Source organism: Lagenorhynchus albirostris, chromosome 11 (genome assembly GCF_949774975.1).
Source record: "Lagenorhynchus albirostris chromosome 11, mLagAlb1.1, whole genome shotgun sequence".
NCBI classification, from domain to species: domain Eukaryota; kingdom Metazoa; phylum Chordata; class Mammalia; order Artiodactyla; family Delphinidae; genus Lagenorhynchus; species Lagenorhynchus albirostris.
In genome coordinates this window covers 80,184,049-80,203,747 of record NC_083105.1, presented here as the reverse complement: position 1 = coordinate 80,203,747, position 19,699 = coordinate 80,184,049, and the positions used below count along the sequence as shown (strand labels likewise).

General features: G+C 39.8%; 1 protein-coding gene and 1 pseudogene across 7 annotated transcripts in view; both read left to right on the top strand.

Moving 5' to 3' along the window:
* Positions 1-19,699, top strand: part of FAR2 (fatty acyl-CoA reductase 2) — a 137,534-nt gene that overhangs the window by 75,952 nt on the left and 41,883 nt on the right. For all 7 annotated transcript variants that reach the window (XM_060166644.1, XM_060166640.1, XM_060166643.1 and 4 more), the window contains one exon: positions 10,571-10,799. In XM_060166644.1, the coding sequence (XP_060022627.1) occupies positions 10,611-10,799 (189 nt within the window). In that variant the 5' untranslated portion in view covers positions 10,571-10,610. The remainder of the gene's footprint in view (positions 1-10,570; positions 10,800-19,699) is intronic.
* Positions 1,694-5,456, top strand: LOC132530003 (uncharacterized; annotated as a pseudogene).

Here is a 19,699-nt window from a genome sequence, read left to right as displayed (position 1 = left end):
CTCAGACTTCAGCCCTGGCTGGACTGAAGCCATGGTCTGCTGCATCCTACCTGTGTTATCTGCATTCTACTATTATTAGAAATGAGAATTCTCAAGTAAGCAGGTTATTTTTTGTCTTGTTTTAAGGAGAAAAACCATCATAGGGACAACATAGACTTACATTAAAGACGTAAGCTGTGGAAGAAAATATGATCTGGGATCAGAGCACCTCCATCAAATTCTACATCAGCATTTCTCTTACCACCTCTATCTGAATCAGTTGGGGTGTTCATTAAAATGCATCTACCTGGGCCCTACCTCAGACTTTCTAAATCAAAATCTCAGAAAAGGAGTTCTAGTAAAGAACAATTTTAGCAAGCTTTCCAATGATTCAAATGCCCACTAGGGTTTGTGAATTAGCCCCTGACTTTTTATTCATTGATTAAGAAGTCAATCAGTCCTTTCAGTGCTGACTCACTTATTTGTTGATTCAACAATATTTATTGAGACACTTTTCATTACAAAGTACTGTGCTAGTTGACTTTTGAGGAATAATACAGTATAAAATACAGCATCTGCATCAAGTGTTTTACTACATAAGCTGGATGACAAGATATGCTCTCAATAGTTGTTAACAAATAAGCACAAGATATTTGGATTCAGGGTCAAAGTAGTATTCATAGTATAGCAACCAGAACAAGAACAACTCTGGTCAGATAACGCTTAGAGTTCTCTTTTACTTATTACTCTATTTGATTATTAAAACTGTTCTGTGAAGTAGGTAGAATATTATTTAACAGAAGAGGAAATTGAGTCTCAGAGCTGACAAGATTGGAGATTCAGAGTTACATTAACAATTAGCCACAGAACAGACTCCATTTCTAGATTTTCTAGCTCTAGTTCAGTGTTCTCACTGTGCCTACATTGTAACTCACATACTTTTTGTTACTTAAGCTGAGACAGTTTAGAAATAGAAGAGTTTATCAGTAATGAATACTTAGGTTGAAAATCAGGCAAAAGAAATCATTCAAAATCAAGTAAATAAAACTGCCCGTCAATGTTAATGTTATGTTCAGCTACCAAGCCATCAAGCAAGGATTTTGTTCTTTAAAAATGTGACAGAAGTCCGGTGGGTGGTGAATGTGCTAGGAGAAAATATAATAATTGTGATGTGCCAACTTGGCTGGGTCACAGAAATAAATTTGTGAAGGGAGCCCCAGCATCCTTGAAGAGCTCAGTAATCATTTTTCTCTGTAGGCCAGAACTTACAGTGGGAAATGGTGTAATAAATTGGGAAACCTAAATACAATGAGGATCCCAGGGTGACTGGGGACAGATAGTGACCCTTAATTGCCAAAGTCAAGGTATCATGGTTAAAAGCACATAAATGACAGCAGAGTCAAAGTAGCAATCAGAAAAGTCTGACTTATAGAGACCTATGGCATTGACTGTTTCATCATGGTATATGGGAAAGCTACTAAATTCTTTCTTCATCTGTATAAGCAAAAACGTTCTAAGTCAACTGAACAAAAGTCTAACTTGAATCAAAAAAAAAAAATAGTCATGGCCCCCACTGAATTCCCAGACTTGAGTCAGTTTACAGACCCAGAACCCCTTGAATGAAGGGAAGGGCAAGTCCCCTTGAGAAAGGATTCCTCTATACTGCTAAAAATTTATACTGTTAATCTTTTCCCAACCATCCCCAAAGGGACCTATGGTCTTTCCCAGGGTAACTGCACATTGGGGAGAAGGAAATAATGAGAGCTTTCAGGGACTACTGAACACTGGCTCTGAACTGACACTAATTCCAGGAAAACCAGAATGTCAGTCTGGTGACAAAATAGGAGCTTGTGGAGGTCAGGTGATCAATGGAGTTTTAGGTTAGGACCATCTCACAGTGGGCTCTGTAAGTCCCCAAACCCATTCTTTGATTATTTCTCCAGTTCAGGAATACATAATTGTAATGACATACTCAGCAGCTGTTAGAATCTCCAAATTGGTTCCCTGTCCTGTGGAGTGAGGGCTGTTATGGTGGGAAAGGTCAAGTGGAAACCACTACAACTGCCTCTACCCTGAAAAATAGTAAACCAAAAGAAATACGTCATTCCTGGAGGGACGACAGAGATTAATGTCACCATCAAGGGCTTGAAAGATGCAGGGATAGTGATTTCTACCACTGCTCATTCAACTTGCCTATTACAAAAAACAAATGGATTTTGAAGAATGACAGTGGATTATTGTAAGCTTAAAACAGTAGTGACTACAGTTGCAACTGCTTTACCAGATGTGTTTTCATTGCTTGAGAAAGTTTACACATCCTTTGGTGCCCGGTATGCAGCTGTTAAGCTAGCGAATGCTTTTTCCTCCATCCCTATTAATAAGACCACCAAAAGCAGTTTGCTTCTACCTGGCAAGGCCAGCAATACACCTTCACTATCCTACCTCAGGGGTATATCAACTTGCCAGCCCTACGTCATAATTTAGTTTGGAGGGATCTTGATCACCTTTCCCTACCACAGGATATCATAGTTGTCCATTACATTGATGACATTATGGTGATTGGACCCAGTGAGCAAGAAGTAGCAACAACTCTAGACTTACTGGTAAGACATTTGCATATCAGAGGGTGAGAAATAAATCCAACAAAAATTCAGGGACTTTCTATCTCAGTGAAATTTTAGGGGTCCAGCAGTGTGGGGCATGTTGAAAGACCCTTTCTAAGATGAAGAATAAGTTGTTGCATTTGGCCTCTCCTACAACCAAAAAAGGAACACAACACCTAGTTGGCCTCTTCAGATTTTGGAGGCAACATATTCCTGATTTGCGTGTGTTACTCTGGTCCATCTAGTGAGTAATCCTAAAAGCTGCTCATTTTGAGTGGGGCCTACAACAACAAAAGGCTTTGCTGCAGGTCCAGGCTGCCATGCGAGTCTCTCTGCCTCTTGAGTCATATGATCCAGTAAATCTAATGGTGCTGGAAGTATCAGTGGCAGACACTTGTCGGTGGCTCTTTGGAGCTTTCAGCAGGCCTCTACTGGTGAGTCCCAGCACAGGCTCTTAGGATTTTAGAGCAAAGCCCTGCCATGCTCTGTTGGGTAACTGCTCTCCTTTAGAGAAACAGCATTAGGCCATCATGAGCTGGGTGTTATCTGCTCCATCAAACCATAAAGTTGAGCATGCACAGCAGCTCAACTCCATCATCGAGTGGAGGTTGTATATCTCCATCATCGAGTGGAGGTTGTATATAACTGACGAGGCCCAGTCAGGCCCTGAACACACAAGTAAGTTACATGAAGAAGTGGCCCAAATGCCCATGGTCCCCACTTTTGCTACCCTACCTTTTCTTTCCCAACCTGCCCCTATGGCCTCATGGGGAATTCCCTACAATCAGTTTACAGAAGAAGAGAACACTCTGGCCTGGCTTACAGATGATTCTCATGATGTACAGGCATCTTCCAAAGTGGACAGCTGCAGCACTAGAGCTCCTTTCTGGGACATCCCTGAAGGACCGTGGTGAAGGGAAATCCTCCTGGTGAGCAGAACTTCAGGCTGTGCACCTGGTTGTTCTCCTTGCTTAGAAGGAGAAGTTGTCAGACATGCAGTTATCTACGGATTCATGGCCTATGGCCAATGGTATGTCTGGATGGTCAGGGACTTGGAAGGAACATGGCTGGAAAATTGATGACAAGGAAGTCTGGGGAAGAAGTATATGGAATGGGCAAAAGCCCAAAGATACTTCTGTCCCATATAAATGCTCACTGAAGAGTAACCTCAGCAGGGGAAGATTTTAATATTCAAGTGGATAGGATGACCTATGCTGTGAATATCAGTCAGCCTCCCTCCCCAGCCATCCCATCATCACCCAGTGGGCTCGTGAAGCCATGGTGGCAGAGATAAAGGTTTATGTATTGGCTCAGCAACATGGACTTCTGCTCACCCAGTGCCAACTTGGCTGCTGCCACTGCTGAGTGCCCTATTTGCTGGCCCAGAGACCAACACTGAATCCTTGAGATGGCACCATTTCAAAGGGTGGTCAGCCAGGTACCTTGTGGCAAGCTGATTACAAGCATACTCAGAGATATTGCAGGTTCAGTTCCAGACCACCACAATAAAACAAATATTGCAGTAAAATGAGTCACATGAATATTTTGGTTTCCCAGTGCATCTAAAAGTTATGCTTACACTATACTGTAGGCTATTAAGTGTACAATAGCATTATATCTTTAAAAAATGTACAAACATTACTTAAAAAATACTTTCCTGCTAAAAAATGCTAACCATCATCTGAGCCTTCAGCAAGTCATTTTTACTGGTGGAGGGTCTTGCCTCAGTGTTGATGGTTGCTGACGGATCAGGGTGGTGGGTGGTGAAGGCTGGGGTGGCCGGGGCAGTTTCTTAAAATCAGACCACAATGAAGTCTGCCACATCAATGGACTATTCCTATCACAAATGATTTTTCTTTACTATGTAATACTGTTTGATAGCATTTTACACACAGAGCTTCTTTTTCTTTTTTTTTAACATCTTTATTGGAGTATAATTGCTTTACAATGGTGTGTTAGTTTCTGCTTTATAACAAAGTGAATCAGCTATACATATATATATAACCCCATATCTCCTCCCTCTTGTGTCTCCCACCCTTCCTATCCCACCCCTCTGGGTGGTCACAAAGCACCGAGCTGATCTCCCTGTGCTATGCGGCTGCTTCCTACTAGCTATCTATTTTACATTTGGTAGCGTATATATGTCAATGCCACTCTCTCACTTCATCCCAGCTTACCATTCCCCCTCCCCATGTCCTCAAGTCCATTCTCTACGTCTGCGTCTTTATTCCTGTCCTGCCCCTAGGTTGTTCTTTTTTTTTTTTTTCCTTTAGATTCCATATATATGTGGTAGCATACTGTATTTGTTTTTCTCTTTCTGTACATTGAACTGCTTCCATCATGGAAGGGGCAGTATCTTGTTCTTACTAGAATAGACACTTTGGATATGGATTTGTTTTCCTTACATGAAATGCTTCTGCCAAAACTATCATGAGTATACTTATAGAATGCCTTGTATACCATCATGGTATTCCACACTGTATTTCTTCTGCTTAAGGAACTCATTTCCCAATAAATGAAGTGTGGCAATAGGCCCATGTTCGTAGAATTCAGTGGTCTCGCCATGTTCTCCTCCATCCTGAAGCACCTGTATTGATAGAATGGTAGAATTTCCTTTTGAAGACTCATTTACAGTGCCAGCAAGGTGGAAAAACCTCACGGGGCTGGGGTAAGGTTTCCCAGAGGGATGTATATGCTCTAAATCAGCATCCAACATGTGGTGCTGTTTCTCCCATAGCCAGGATTCACAGGTCCAGGAATCAAGGGGTTGAAACCAGAGTGTCACCACTCACCATTACCCTTAGTGGCCCATGAGCAAAATTTTTACTTCCTGTCCTCATGACCTTTTGCTCTACTGACTTTTGCTCTACATGACCTTTTGCTTACTGGTCCTCATGTCCTTTTGCTCTATGATATCCACACCTAACAGAGTGTAGCACACAGTAGGTACCTACTTAATCAATTATGATGAAGTGATGGATTTAGGTCATATCTTTCTCCATTTTCATTTCTGTTAAATTTGGAGTTTTTTATGAAGACTTACTAAGGAGCTAAGCAGAAGCAAACTAGGAGGAATGTGATGAGGTGATTGCTAAATTTTGTTTTCTTAAGCCAGCCCGGACTATCCCTCCCCAGCTGGGATGATTTCCAAATTGGTTTCTCTTGACCATGGAGCGTTGCTAATTCAATTAGTGAGGCCTATGCCCCAACATCCCTGGACGTTATTATTCCTCCATCAAGAACTTAAAATTTCTCCCAGAAAAACTTCATATAAAAAGCCCACAGTGAAAGGTATCTAAATTCATTGCTGAACTGCATAATTTGGCATATACTCAGGAAACCAAAGTAAAACGTAGAGCTCTCTGATGAAAACTTTTTTTTCACTAAGTACTTGACAAACAGATATGTGATTTATATATATGAAAGTTGGGATTAATAGTCTAATCTACAACACAGAGACTAAAAGAAATTTGGTTAAATAAAAAGTAGGGAATCTTTATCTGGAGAAATCTTCCTGCATCTTCACTTTGAATTCTGTCAAGATTCACCACATCTGTAATTTGCTTGGGTAAACGTAGTTAATTATGAATGATTCAATATGGGTAAAATAAGATATGACAGTGGATTATATTTCTACTTAGCCTCACAAACAGATATTTAAGCTTTGAATCTTGACTTTTTAATAGGATGGACAGAATATTATAAACTGAGAATTTTAGAAAGTTCTAAACAGTGATTCTCTGAAAAGGGAGGCAAGTTTTCCCCAAAAGCACATTAAGCAAAGTCTAGAAGCATTTGGGTTGTCACACCCTGCTGGGGAAAGGATGTCATTACCATCGAGTGAATAGAGGCCAGGGTGCTGGTAAACACCAACGTACATTGCCCTGGACAGCCCCTGCTACAACGCTTTACCCATCCCAAAATGTTAATAGTGCCAAGACCACGAAACCTTGACAAAGTGCGATTCCTGAGAGGCAAAGCACCTTTTTTCTTTTCTAAAAATGTTTTTCTCTCAAGGGCTACCAGGAAGTGTGGATTGTCTACTTAAATGCTTGAATCTTAATTTTTTATTTTCCAGAGGAGCCACCCAAAGAAGAATTAAAGTTCCCTCATGCTTTACACCTGCAAGAAATGTATGCCTTGGCACAACTGTTGTGATTAAATATTTTAACACCTGTTCTCTAGAAATTAGAACGGCCTCATTTCTAGAGAACAACAGGAGAGTTGTCGAATTCCACTCGTGACCATGGAAAACTGGCAATCTTAAGGAGAAAAGATGCTGCAGAATAGAAAGGAAGAATCTAAGCTGCATAAGGCCTGTTCTCTACTAGTCCCAGTGCCTGGGTAGTGCCCGGCACACATAGACATTCATTAAAAATACATTGGCTGACCCTCACGGCTCCCATCTTTTTTTCCTTCAAGCCTCAGAGACCCTGCATTATACAGGATGGTTCAGAGATTGTCAAAGTAGTTTAGGCTTCTCACAGACCATATTAGGAGCATGAGGAATAGGAAACTGGGCTTTGCTCTCTGCATAAGTAATCTGAGACTTTATGAAAGGTAAGCCGTGATCCAGCCAGCTGTTCTAAACCTATTCTTCCTCCTAGAGTTGTATATCCTCCATTACTGAGTGTAAAATTATTTTAATTTTTGAAACAATTTAATTGTTTTAATGAATTATATTAAGGATTAACCATTCCTGGACCTTGCAAATCTATAACTATAAAATGGGTTTTCCGGGGCCAAATTTCGTATGGGAGTTTCCGGGTCCAGGAACCAAGGCATGTCTTGAGAGTAGAAGCAAGAGTTTGACGAAACATCTCTGATGATGTTTTGATCTGAGGATGAGAACTTCTCTTTGACGTTTTTCAGAATCACTTGCCTTAATTAGAGTCCTGGCCACAACTCCCCTGCCACCTGCTCTTGACAATGGGTAGTGAATGCCAGGAGATACTGGCATATGTTTTGCTTTCCTCTCAGAGCACTCATTGTACTGTGCTGGTTTCTGTTGTGTTTGAGAAATACTTGGACTCCGGACAGAGCAGGCACATTCCATTCTTTGGGGACACTTTAAGCCTTCCTTTGTCCCACAAGAAACTGGCTCATTAGAGATACGTAACCTGCTCTCTAAAATTTTTCATCACACATTGCAAAATTGTCTGGGACCAAAAAATCTGAAGAGTATCTTTGCAGTTCTAGAAAATATAACTCTAGGAAAGCATATGTTATTACAAAACAAGCATCTGACATCTTCAGAACCAATGAGGTTGGGAAGTCACCCTAACCAAACTCAGTTTCCCATCTGTATTTTCCTGCTAACCATGCTCATTTATGCCTAATATTCTATTAAAGGAGTATGGTGCCTAAACTTTTTTTTTTTTTTTTTTTGCAGTATGCAGGTCTCTCACTGTTGTGGCCTCTCCCGTTGCGGAGCACAGGTTCCGGACGCGCAGGCTCAGCGGCCATGGCTCACGGGCCCAGCCGCTCCGCAGCATGTGGGATCTTCCCGGACCAGGGCACGAACCCGTGTCCCTGCATCGGCAGGCGGACTCTCAACCACGGCGCCACCAGGGAAGCCCCATTTTATATATGTAAAGACGTTGGAAAGATTTACCATCGAGTAGAGTTGCATTTGGGGAAAACACTATTTGACTTGATGACAGTTATAAATCATCTCCTTATATTTCCAAAAGAGGGTATATAAAATACATAAGACAGGACATTTAAAATAAAGCCTGCGTGCAGCAACAAAGACCCAACACAGCCAAAAATAAATAAATAAATAAACAAATTTATTTTAAAAAATAATAATAACTGTCAAAAGAAAAAGCCAGGGCTTCCCTGGTGGCGCAGTGGTTGAGAGTTCGCCTGCCGATGCAGGGGACACGGGTTCGTGCCCCGGTCCAGGAGGATCCCACATGCCGCGGAGCGGCTGGGCCCGTGAGCCATGGCCGCTGAGCCTGCGCGTCCGGAGCCTGTGCTCCGCAACGGGAGAGGCCACAACAGTGAGAGGCCCGAGTACCGCAAAAAAAAAGAAAAAGAAAAAGCCAGAAACCATTAAGATGAAAAATGTGGAACCAGTGACCATATGAATAGCCAATACTATAGGTAAGTTATATTTTTAAGGGTTTTACATGTATTCACTCACATAATCCTTACCACAGCACTATTAAGTGGATACTTTAGTTATCCCCAGTTTACTGATGAACAAACTGCAGCATTGAAAGATTAATAATTTGCCTGAGATTATAGACCTAGTAAGTGGTAGAACTGGTATTTGATTTCAGTCTTGCTTAGAATCTGAGTGCTAAACTAGGATACTGTACTGCCTTCCAAATTTGGTGACACCACTTTTCTGAGCTTCAAGACAGGCAAAGCAAAAATAATAAATACTTTTCCCAAGTGCTAAATTTTGAGAAAATCATTAGATAGATTGTAATGTGAGTAACATTATATAACATGACAAAACATATCTTTCATTGCTCTTTTGCACAAGGTCCAAATGTGTTCTTCAAAATAATATTTCTCACATCAATCCTTAATAAAAGGGATTTAGACAACCAATGAAAATAGCTAACTGTTGAAACCCATAGTACTTCCTAGTGTATAGCACTGATAATTGTGATTTGTGTCGTTGATCTCTGTTTTATTTACATTAGTAACAGTTGTAATTAACTTGTTTATGTATTTACTTATGTGTGTATCACTGGCCTCCTCTTCTAGAGCGACAGCAAGGATCTGTTTGTCTTATTCAACCGTTTACCTTCAGAACTTAGCATAGAGTCTGGCATGGCAAGTGCACAGAATTATTTGTTGAGTAAATCCATGAATGAATGAATCCTCCAAAGGCAAAGAGTTCTGCCCAAGAACGTAGGCTCAAGATACTCAAAGTATAAATTATGACTATAATTTTAAACTATAAATTATAATTAATTTATACATCAGGACTTTGAAAAATCATTTTTTGTTAAGCAGTCACTGGAGTTGACTTGACTGGAGTGAAAAGGGCAGGGTGTTGGCTTTTTCACTTGTTTTTTTTTGTTGTTCTTCTTTCAAGCTCTGATGTCAGGGCTGGTCCCTGGAGTTGTGTTCTGCAAGATCCACCCAAATCCCATCCACAAAGACAGCCGAAGACTTGCTGCAGGCAGCAAAGTCAGTGACAGAAAGGAAAGTCTGCTCCCACACTATGACCTTGCCTCTTCCAAAGCTCCGCGGCTTCCAATCAACAATCTTGAGGCCAGGCTTAAAGACAAAACACTTCACGTTGCATGGAGTGTTTTTTCTTGGAAGTCACAGCATCCAAGTGCTGCATCTGGCTTCCCACCACCAGATCTGCTCTTGGAAATGATTTTCTCTGAATAAAACTGCAACTGAAATACTAATTATGTCATAATTTTTAAAATTTGATCCTGTTCTAATCTTTGGTTTCACGGGTTTGGGGCTATTCCCAACCTTATCATTTACATTCTCATAACACTGAATTCTTTGTATTATTCCCCCATACAGCATCCCACACCACACATTGGGCCTTTGCTTTTGATCTTTCTTTGGCCTGGAATGCCCTTACCCCAGCCCTTATCTCTTTTCAAGTTTGACCACAGGTGTCACCACCTATAGGGGCCTTCCTGAAATTTCCAGATCCTGCTATGCACCCTTCCTCTGTGCTTTCTTTGGTTTTAGCATTACCATATTATATTTCACGGTCTCTAGGTATCTATCTCCTCCATCAGACTACAAACAATTCCTTGAGAGCAGGAACCATGTCTTACTCATTTCTTGTCCACAGTTCCTGGCATAACATCTAGCAGGGAGAGAAATCTCAGTAAATATTGATTGAAATGAATTGTGTTGCCAATAAGCCATGATGCTATCACTCTGTCTGATCTTTTCCTGCATTCAAAACTCCTGGAAATGCCAGCAACATTTTAAATGACTGCATTTTAGCACTACTGAGAATGTAATCTTTTGTTATTTTTCTTTCTTTTCAGGAACCTCTTTCCGAAGCTATAAAAGACAAAGGGAAGAGCCATGTCCATGATTGCAGATTTCTATGGTGGCAAGTCCATTCTCATTACTGGGGCCACAGGCTTCCTGGGCAAAGTGTTGATGGAGAAGCTATTTCGCACCAGCCCAGACCTGAGAGTCATTTACATCCTTGTGAGGCCCAAGGCTGGCCAGACCCTGCAGCAGAGGGTTTTCCAGATCCTAAATAGTAAGGTATGCCTTATGGGAAGAGCCTTAGGGCATGGTGACTCACTACAATGTTCCCTTATAGCCCCAAACTGCAGGTGGGGACCAGGATATCTGGGCAGGTAGAGGAAAGGAGACAAAACAAGATAACAAGGAACAGCTCATGGAAATCTGTGGTGTTTTCCCATAAGAGAGGAAAGAGTGCTTAGACCCTGTCCAGAAGAGGTGAGCGGGTAATCTATATTCTGCAAATTACTGGGTAAGAGTCAAAACGCTAAAGCTCGCAGAGTGGACTCGCCAGGCTTGAAATCTATCATGAGGTCATCCAAACTCTTCCCTAATTTTCATTTAAATTTAAGGTAGCTTTCCTCCAAATTTTTAGATAGTATATTGCATATTACATCATATCATATTATAAACAGATGTGATTACTAAGTAGCCATGCAGTAATACTTTCAGTTGTCTAAAAGCCACAAGTTGTATACTTTATCTATGATAACTTGATATTTCTATTATCCCATTATATTTCTATTATCCTGTAAGTTCTTCTAAGGGAAAATGAAACATATGTGTGAATGAGCATTTGGGTATCAAACTTTCTCACTCCCCTCCCCCCAAAATATGAATGTCATCTCATGTCTTAATTTATAAATTTGAAGGCTTTCATCTCAAACATATTATCAATTTTTTGTCACTTTATACCTCTTACCCTCCAGCTTGCAATGTTTAGAATAATAATAACAATGACCTCCTAGGATTGCCATGGGAATTAATTTAAATGTACGTGTCTTGTTCATAGACTCCTTTGGAAAGTACAAGGTCACTTAGGGTTGGCAAAAAGAAGATTTAAATAAGAAATTGTTTTTACAAAGTCTCCTTTCCAGTGTTTAGGCATGCTAACATCTAATGGAGTGGTGTATCTGATAGCACAGCACATTATAGACACCCCGTAAGCTTGATGATTACATTTTATCTTCTGGCACCAGCATGAGATTTTGGTATAAACCATCATCAGGAGAATCACAAAAGCCTCTCCTGTATCTCATAGCTTAACTCAGCAGTGGGACAAATAATAATAGCTGGCACTTACTGGGTACTTAGTACATGGCAGACGCTATTCAAATGAGCCTTACCTCATTGATTTTTCAACAACCCTGTGAAGTAAGAATTAATATCCAAATTTTACAGATGGATAAATGAGACCAGAAGTATTAACTTTCCAAAGGTCACCCAGTTAGTAAATGAGAGAGTCAGACTTCAGACACCCACCCCCCAAGTCTGGCTCTAAGGCAAGCACACTTGCCTATACCCTACACTGCCTGCATTGTAAGTAATGGTTCTTAAGAATAAGAGAAAAAAAGGCTGATGTGGCATAAAACCAAAATTGAGAAGAAACTCTCAGATCCTTCTTCATACAGCTTGCTCAGTTATACATCCCTAATGGACTGTTTTCATCATGTAGGAGACATGCCTCTTTAGCTTTGTAGCCAGCTTATGAATTTCTAGATAAGTATTTTGGCAGAGAGTCTTGTGGTCAGCATAATTTTTGCCTATAGTTATATTCAATGCATTGTATTTGATAACACAGCAATAATTCTTTTAGTATGGAAATCTTGATTATACTATAAATAACTTATTTGTGAAACTGGCTTGCAAATCTCTACCTGTTTCCACTATTGGGCTGTTTACAACTGTCAGCTGTTGACTTTTGTAAACAGTGGTCCTTAAACTGTGGTCTCCCAACCAGCAGCATCAATATCACCTGGGAACTATCTGTTGCTATCAGATGGTGCTTAAGAGCATGGGCTTCAGAGGTAGATTGACCTGGGTCTGAATCTCAGCACTGCTAATTATTAGCCGTGGGACAGTGGGCAAGATACATACTCTACTGAGCCTCAGTTTCCTTATCTGTAAAATGGGATAATAATATCTTGCTCACATACATTTATGGCAATCTTTGGATGAGGAGAGCTGGCTTTCCCTGAAGCTCCCTTCCAAGATCGATGAAACTTCTTTTCTGGAAACCCTCAGCAAAATTTTCCTTACATCTCATCAGCCTGGGTTAAGTTATATATCAACTTCTGAACCAACCTCTGTGGCCTGAGGTACGCCATGTACTGATTTGTTCAGAAACTTCAGCTCTAAGCCAATCACTGGCCGCCTGGAAATTCTCAATAATCTTACAGAGAATCTTAAATTAAGGATATAATCAATCATAATTTAATTAAGTTTATAGGGAGACCCAAGCTGACATATGGGTTAAAAAGGCAAAATAAAATTTCCCTGAGTTTTATTAATGTAAAATATAAAATATTTAGCTTTGTTTTTTAACTAATCCAAAACATACCCATAAATTTGTCATCTCCAATGCAGAGATAACTAAACTGGAGCTTGGCGGTATCTTAAAACCAAGGAAACTGCAGTCAGCAGCCATTTGCTAAATTCCTGGATGCTCAGGGCTTTACATTTCTAGTCAGCAGCTGTCCTCCAGTTGTAGTTTTAAAAATTCTTCTCCTGCTGGGAAAACTGGACAGCTACATGTAAAATAGTGAAATTAGAACACTCCCGAACATCATACACAAAAATAAACTCAAAATGGATTAAAGACCTAAATGTAAGGCCAGACACTATCAAACTCTTAGGGGAAAACATAGGCAGCACACTCTATGACATAAATCACAGCAAGATCCTTTTTGACTCACCTCCTAGAGAAATGGAAATAAAAATAAACAAATGGGACCTTAAGCGGTGGCGCAGTGGCTAAGAATCCGCCTGCCAATGCAGGGGACACGGGTTCAAGCCCTGGTCCGGGAAGATCCCACATGCCGCGGAGCAACTAAGCCCGTGCATTGCAACTACTGAGCCTGCGCTCTAGAGCCCGCGAGCCACAACTACTGAAGCCTGTGCGCCTAGAGCCCGTGCTCTGCAACAAGAGAAGCCACTGAAATGAGAAGCCCTCACACCACAACAAAGAGTAGGCCCCACTCTCTGCAACTAGAGAAAGCCCGCGTGCAGCAATGAAGACCCAACACAGCCAAAAATAATAAATAAATAAATATTTTAAAAAAATAAAAAATAAAAAAGATAAACAAATGGGACCTAATGAAACTTAAAAGCTTTTGCACAGCAAAGGAAACCATAAACAAGACAAAAAAACAACCCTCAGAATGGGGGAATATATTTGCAAATAAAGCAACTGACAAAGGATTAATCTCCAAAATTTACCAGCAGCTCAATATCAAAAAAACAAACAATGCAATCCAAAAATGGGCAGAAGACCTAAATAGACATTTCTCCAAAGAAGATATACAGATGGCCAACAAATACATGAAAGGATGCTCAACATCACTAATCATTAGAGAAATGCAAATCAAAACTACAATGAGATATCACCTCACACCAGTCAGAATGGCCATCATCAAAAATCTACAAACAATAAATGCTGGAGAGGGTGTGGAGAAAAGGGAGCCCTCTTGCACTGTTGGTGGGAATGTAAATTGATACAGCTACTATGGAGAACAGTATGGAGGTTCCTTAAAAAACTAAAAATAGAACTACCATACGACCCAGCAATCCCACTACTGGGCATATACCCTGAGAAAACCATAATTCAAAAAGAGTCATGTACCACAATGTTCATTGCAGCTCTGTTTACAATAGCCAGGACATGGAAGCAACATAAGTGTCCATTGACAGATGAATGGATAAAGAAGATGTAACACATATATACAATGGAATATTACTCAGCCATAAAAGAAATGAAACTGAGTTGTTTGTAGTGAGGTGGATGGACCTAGAGTCTATCATACAGAATGAAGGCAGAAGGAGAAAAACAAATACCGTATGCTAACACATATATATGGAATCTAAAAATAAATAATTAAAAATGGTTCTGAAGAACCTAGGGGCAGGACAGGAATAAAGACGTGGATGTAGAGAATGGACTTGAGGACATGGGGAGGGGGAAGGGTAAGCTGGGACGAAGTGAGAGAGTGGCATTGACATATATACACTACCAAACGTAAGGTAGATAGCTAGTGGGAAGCAGCTGCATAGCACAGGGAGATCAGCTCGGTGATTTGTGACCACCTAGAGGGGTGGGATAGGGAGGGTGGGAGGTAGGCACAAGAGGGAGGGGATATGGGGATATATCTATATGTATAGCTGATTCACTTTGTTATAAAGCAGAAACTAACATACCATTGTAAAGCAATTATACTCCATTAAAAATGCTTAAAAAAAAAAAAGATAGCCCTAATAGAATCAAATCCAGCATACAAAGTTAGCTTCGTATGAGCAGTCAGTCTCACCTATCTTCCCCTTTGCTAAGCCTTCCTTCACATGGGCTCCTAAATTCAACCTCAGAATAAACAGTATTTTTCTTTTGTCATTAAAAATCTTTCCTTTTCCTCAAAGAGACTTTGCTATTACAGTAACACTATTGAAGATATGTCTAAATGAGTATTTTAAAAGGGAACAATTGCTATAGCACCAAAATGCTCAAGACATTGAAATATGGACATTTCTTCTTCAGTCTCTATTTCTGGTTTTTGCAGCAAAGGCATTAATTATACTTCCATAAATTTTGACTTATGTGGTCAAATAGAAAGACAGGGCCTGGGCTTCTTCATAAAAAGAGAATGATATAGTTTAATATTTTTGCAATGTTTCCTTTAAAAGTGAAACTATTCCATATGAAGTCTAGTTTTCCTCGATTTGGTTAGAATTTAGAAGGAAATGGTGCAAGTCTGTTATTCCAAACATGTGGGTCCCCACAGCCAACTTTCCAACACAGGGTTATACTTAAAGGAATATACCCAGACATCTTTGGTTTCATAGTAATTCTGTCTGCTTTTATGCTTTCCTAATTTCAGATTCAGTGAGAAGAGTCTCAGGTTTGTCAAATAATACACCATTTTCTCAGAAGTATTTGATTTGCTGCAATCAATAACACATTTATTATCCCAATTTTTTCCCTTTAATTTTTTAAGCTAAGGCCTTTTTGTTATTTCCTTCGTGTGTTCCCACTGTGTCTTCCACATCTGACACAGTGCTTGACACTCTGTAGGTAATCAACCAAATATGTTCAATGAACAAGTTTAATGTACTCCAGTTCTTTAAGCCAGTCTTTACTTCTGTTGTATGACCACCCTCCCCCTAGGTTCTTACTCAGAAGAGCTTTCCTGTCTGGGTTAAAGTTTCTTTTGGAAGGCCTCTGATTCTACAAATATTTATTAAATATCTTATATGAATCAAGATCCAGTCTAGATTCTGCCATTGAACTTTATTTTGACATGACAGAGTGATTTAAATGCCTCCAAGCCTTATTCCTAAGAAGGGTCTGGTATTACTTTTACTTGGTACTTGCCTCATGTCACACAAAACAATGCATGAATTCTAATCCACCTTAAGTAATACAGTGTGCTTGAAGGTAGATTAATGGTATCAGGTATAGGAGGCTTGGAAACTTTCTTTAAAACATAATGAATAAAACTGTTACCAGTTTGCCTTTGATTCCCACTGTGTCCCCAGGAAATATGGTCAAGAGAACATCTGTTCTATTGATATCTATCTATCAAAATTCGTTCATCAGCTTCATTCCTTTCCTTTCACGGTATGGACAGCAACTACCTCTCACTTCCTGTTTCCATGCCTTCAGAGAGAGACAATTAAGTAGGAAATGCTTTGGAAAGAAGGTTATTTTTAATCCTTTGGCCACAAAGAATTGGGACTCAAGAATCAGAACAGAGGATCAGTTTCCTCACATATGCTAAGATCCTTAAGTATTTTCACACCACTTAAAGGAACATATCAATTGAGGGAAAGGTATCTGAATTAATGGCAGATCCTTGAGGACTTTCTCACAAAGATAATTAAGGTGGCACTCTAAGAAAACAACCAGAGACACACATAAATAATGTGCAAATATATTTATTGAACATGTTTACTTTTATCGTTAAGTAAAAAAACCACTGTCTTTTGTAGTGAAAAACCAGAACAATAATCTTTTTCCAAAAGAATTTTCTAAATGCAATTACAATGAAGTTGTTTTATTTTTATAGTGGGAGAAAAAGCCCACTTTTTTTTTTTTTTTTTTTTTTTTGCGGTACGCTGGCCTTTCACTGTTGCGGAGCACAGGCTCCGGACGCGCAGGCTCAGCGGCCATGGCTCACGGGCCCAGCTGCTCCACGGCATGTGGGATCTTCCCGGACCGGGGCACGAACCCACGTCCCCTGCATCGGCAGGCGGACTCTCAACCACTGCGCCACCAGGGAAGCCGAAGCCCACTTTTTAAGATAGTAAATAAATAAGGCAGCAAAGCAATCACGAATTTCCAAAATTATGTCATCAGATATAAGTTGTTTACTTTTAGTTTAGAAACTTTATCAGAATTAAATAGTTTGACCGAAGTGAGAGAGTAGCATTGACATATATACACTACTAAATGTAAAATAGATAGCTAGTGGGAAGCAGCTGCATAGCACAGGGAGATCAGCTAGGTGCTTTGTGACCACCTAGAGGGGTGGGATAGGGAGGGTGGGAGGGAGACACAAGAGGGAGAAAATATGGGGTATATGTATACATATAGCCGATTCACTGCGTTATACAGCAGAAACTAACGCAACATTGTAAAGCAATTATACTCCAATAAAGATGTTTAAAAAATAAAATAAAAAATAAAAGTAAAACTCAAAAAACAAAAAGAAAGAAATACGATTCTAAGTCTATAAAATCTTTTTAAGAAAACTCTCCTAATTTCTTTCACAAAATCTGAGAAGTTTCTACGGAGAATAAGCCAAATTTCCCATGTTGACATGTGAACATGCTAACCGCAGACCCACTTGTGGGTCCCCAGGCATCCCAAGCTGACTGCTTGGTCTCTTGTTATGAAAAATGTGCTCATTTAAGTATGAACCAACAAGCTTTCCAGGTAGCAGAAACAATTTTCAGTGGCAAAATTGATATTTATTTTGCTATCTAGAATGCGGCTTTGCTTAAAGACATGATTCTTCCCCACGACAAGAGATAATTAGTTGCAAATAAATCATTCAGTTATGAAGCTCAAAGTGTTGACAGCATTTTGAGGTTCTTCAGTGCTTTAAAGATGTGTTCCTTTTTACAACAGACATGTCCCATTTATATCCATTTAGGTTCTTAAGTCGGTCATAATCTACTCTGAATAACTCTTTAAGAAAACATCAAGAAGACAATATCCGTACCTGAAAAATAAAACCACAAGTAGTTGAGTGAGGTATTGAGTGAGGTATTGAGTGAGGTAGTTAATTAAGAGTGAGATCAGAATCTAAAAAAAAAAAAAAAAATTCATTGAGAGAATACCAGAAATGGTTAGGCATTTCCTCTTAAACTAGAGTAATCAGGTAAGGAAAGGGTTACAATGAGATTGTGCTGGGTTTAGAATGCAGCATCTGAGAAGACCAGGCAAAATTCAAGGCTCCCAGGGAGGGACCATCCTGTATGATGTCACCAGGAAGCAGATTTATAAACAAAGGCAGAGCTTGGCAGGTTGCACTGGATATTTTAAGTCAACTTCTCTGGAAAAATGTGAATTACTCAATAAGCTCTCAGCTGCTCCTGAGATAAATCAACTTTGAAATACCCTGGAGAGTTTTGGGCAATGAATCATGCAGGGTCACACACGGGGCCCTCAGTTCATAGAACTGATTAGATTTAAGACAATAGAAGATAGCAACATTTTATGAAATAGTTTATTGAATCATTTTGCAAGATTATCACTGTTTGGTAGTTTTTAGAAGACATTAGATCCCTAAGAGGAAAAATAATGCGTTTAAACAAATTAACTTCCAACTAAATAACACAGGCAAAGAAAAGGCCAACACTTTGACATCACTGGAGTATTAAGAAGCACCCAACAGAAAAGTTATTCATTTTATGTAAAAGTTCATTGTTAATTTTCATAGACTTTTTTTTTTTCTTTTTTTGCGGTACGCGGGCCTCTCACCGTTGTGGCCCCTCCCGTCGCAGAGCACAGGCTCCGGATGCGCAGGCTCAGCGGCCATGGCTCACGGGCCCAGCCGCTCCGCGGCATGTGGGATCCTCCCAGACCGGGGCACGAACCTGTGTCCCCTGCATTGACAGGCGGACTCTCAACCACTGCGCCACCAGGGAAGCCCTTCATAGACTCTTTTATAAGGAAGAAAAGCATTTTCATGTTTGGTTCAGGCTACCCTGTGTAAAAGCTGCTTGTCCACAACTTCCAAAAAAAGATGAATTTCTGATTGATATTAATAATTCTGTTAAATCTCCATATAAGGCAAAGGCAATTAGAACCAGAAGTTTGTATTTTAAATTCCCAAAGTCAGTTTTGTTCCATTACCACTTTTTACTTTTCCTAAGAAACTAATGATCCCACAAAAAAGCAAGAGGCTTTTATAAACTTGAGACAACTTGAGGGACTATTGCCAGGAATTAAAATTTCCCATGATTAACAAACACACTTTTGAAAGAGTATAACTGATTCTCACTTTGACAGACACTCAACTCAGATTAGTTGAAGCATGTTATGCCTCTCCCCTAAGGGCCATTTCCTTCCTTTTAAGAATAAAAAAAAAAAAAACTTTCTAAATTGATTTTGTCCTGGGGATATTCTTTAAGGTCCCAGAAACAGAAACAATTTATTTCTCAATCTCTTGTTTTCTTTTACAGTACCATTCACTAGTTAATTCAATCCCTGGCATGATTTCACATGTCTACCTTCTTTCCTTCTTTTTAAATTTCTTCCAATCACATCAAGTCTTTTTCTCAAAAGCTTCACATTGCCTGTACTGATTTCATTCAAAAAAGTCACCAAACCACAGGATTCAACATGACTCTTGTCAACTAATTGGCACTCGCCACTGGCACTTGCCAGCTCCCTCTACAATGATTAAATCATGTGCTGCTGCAGC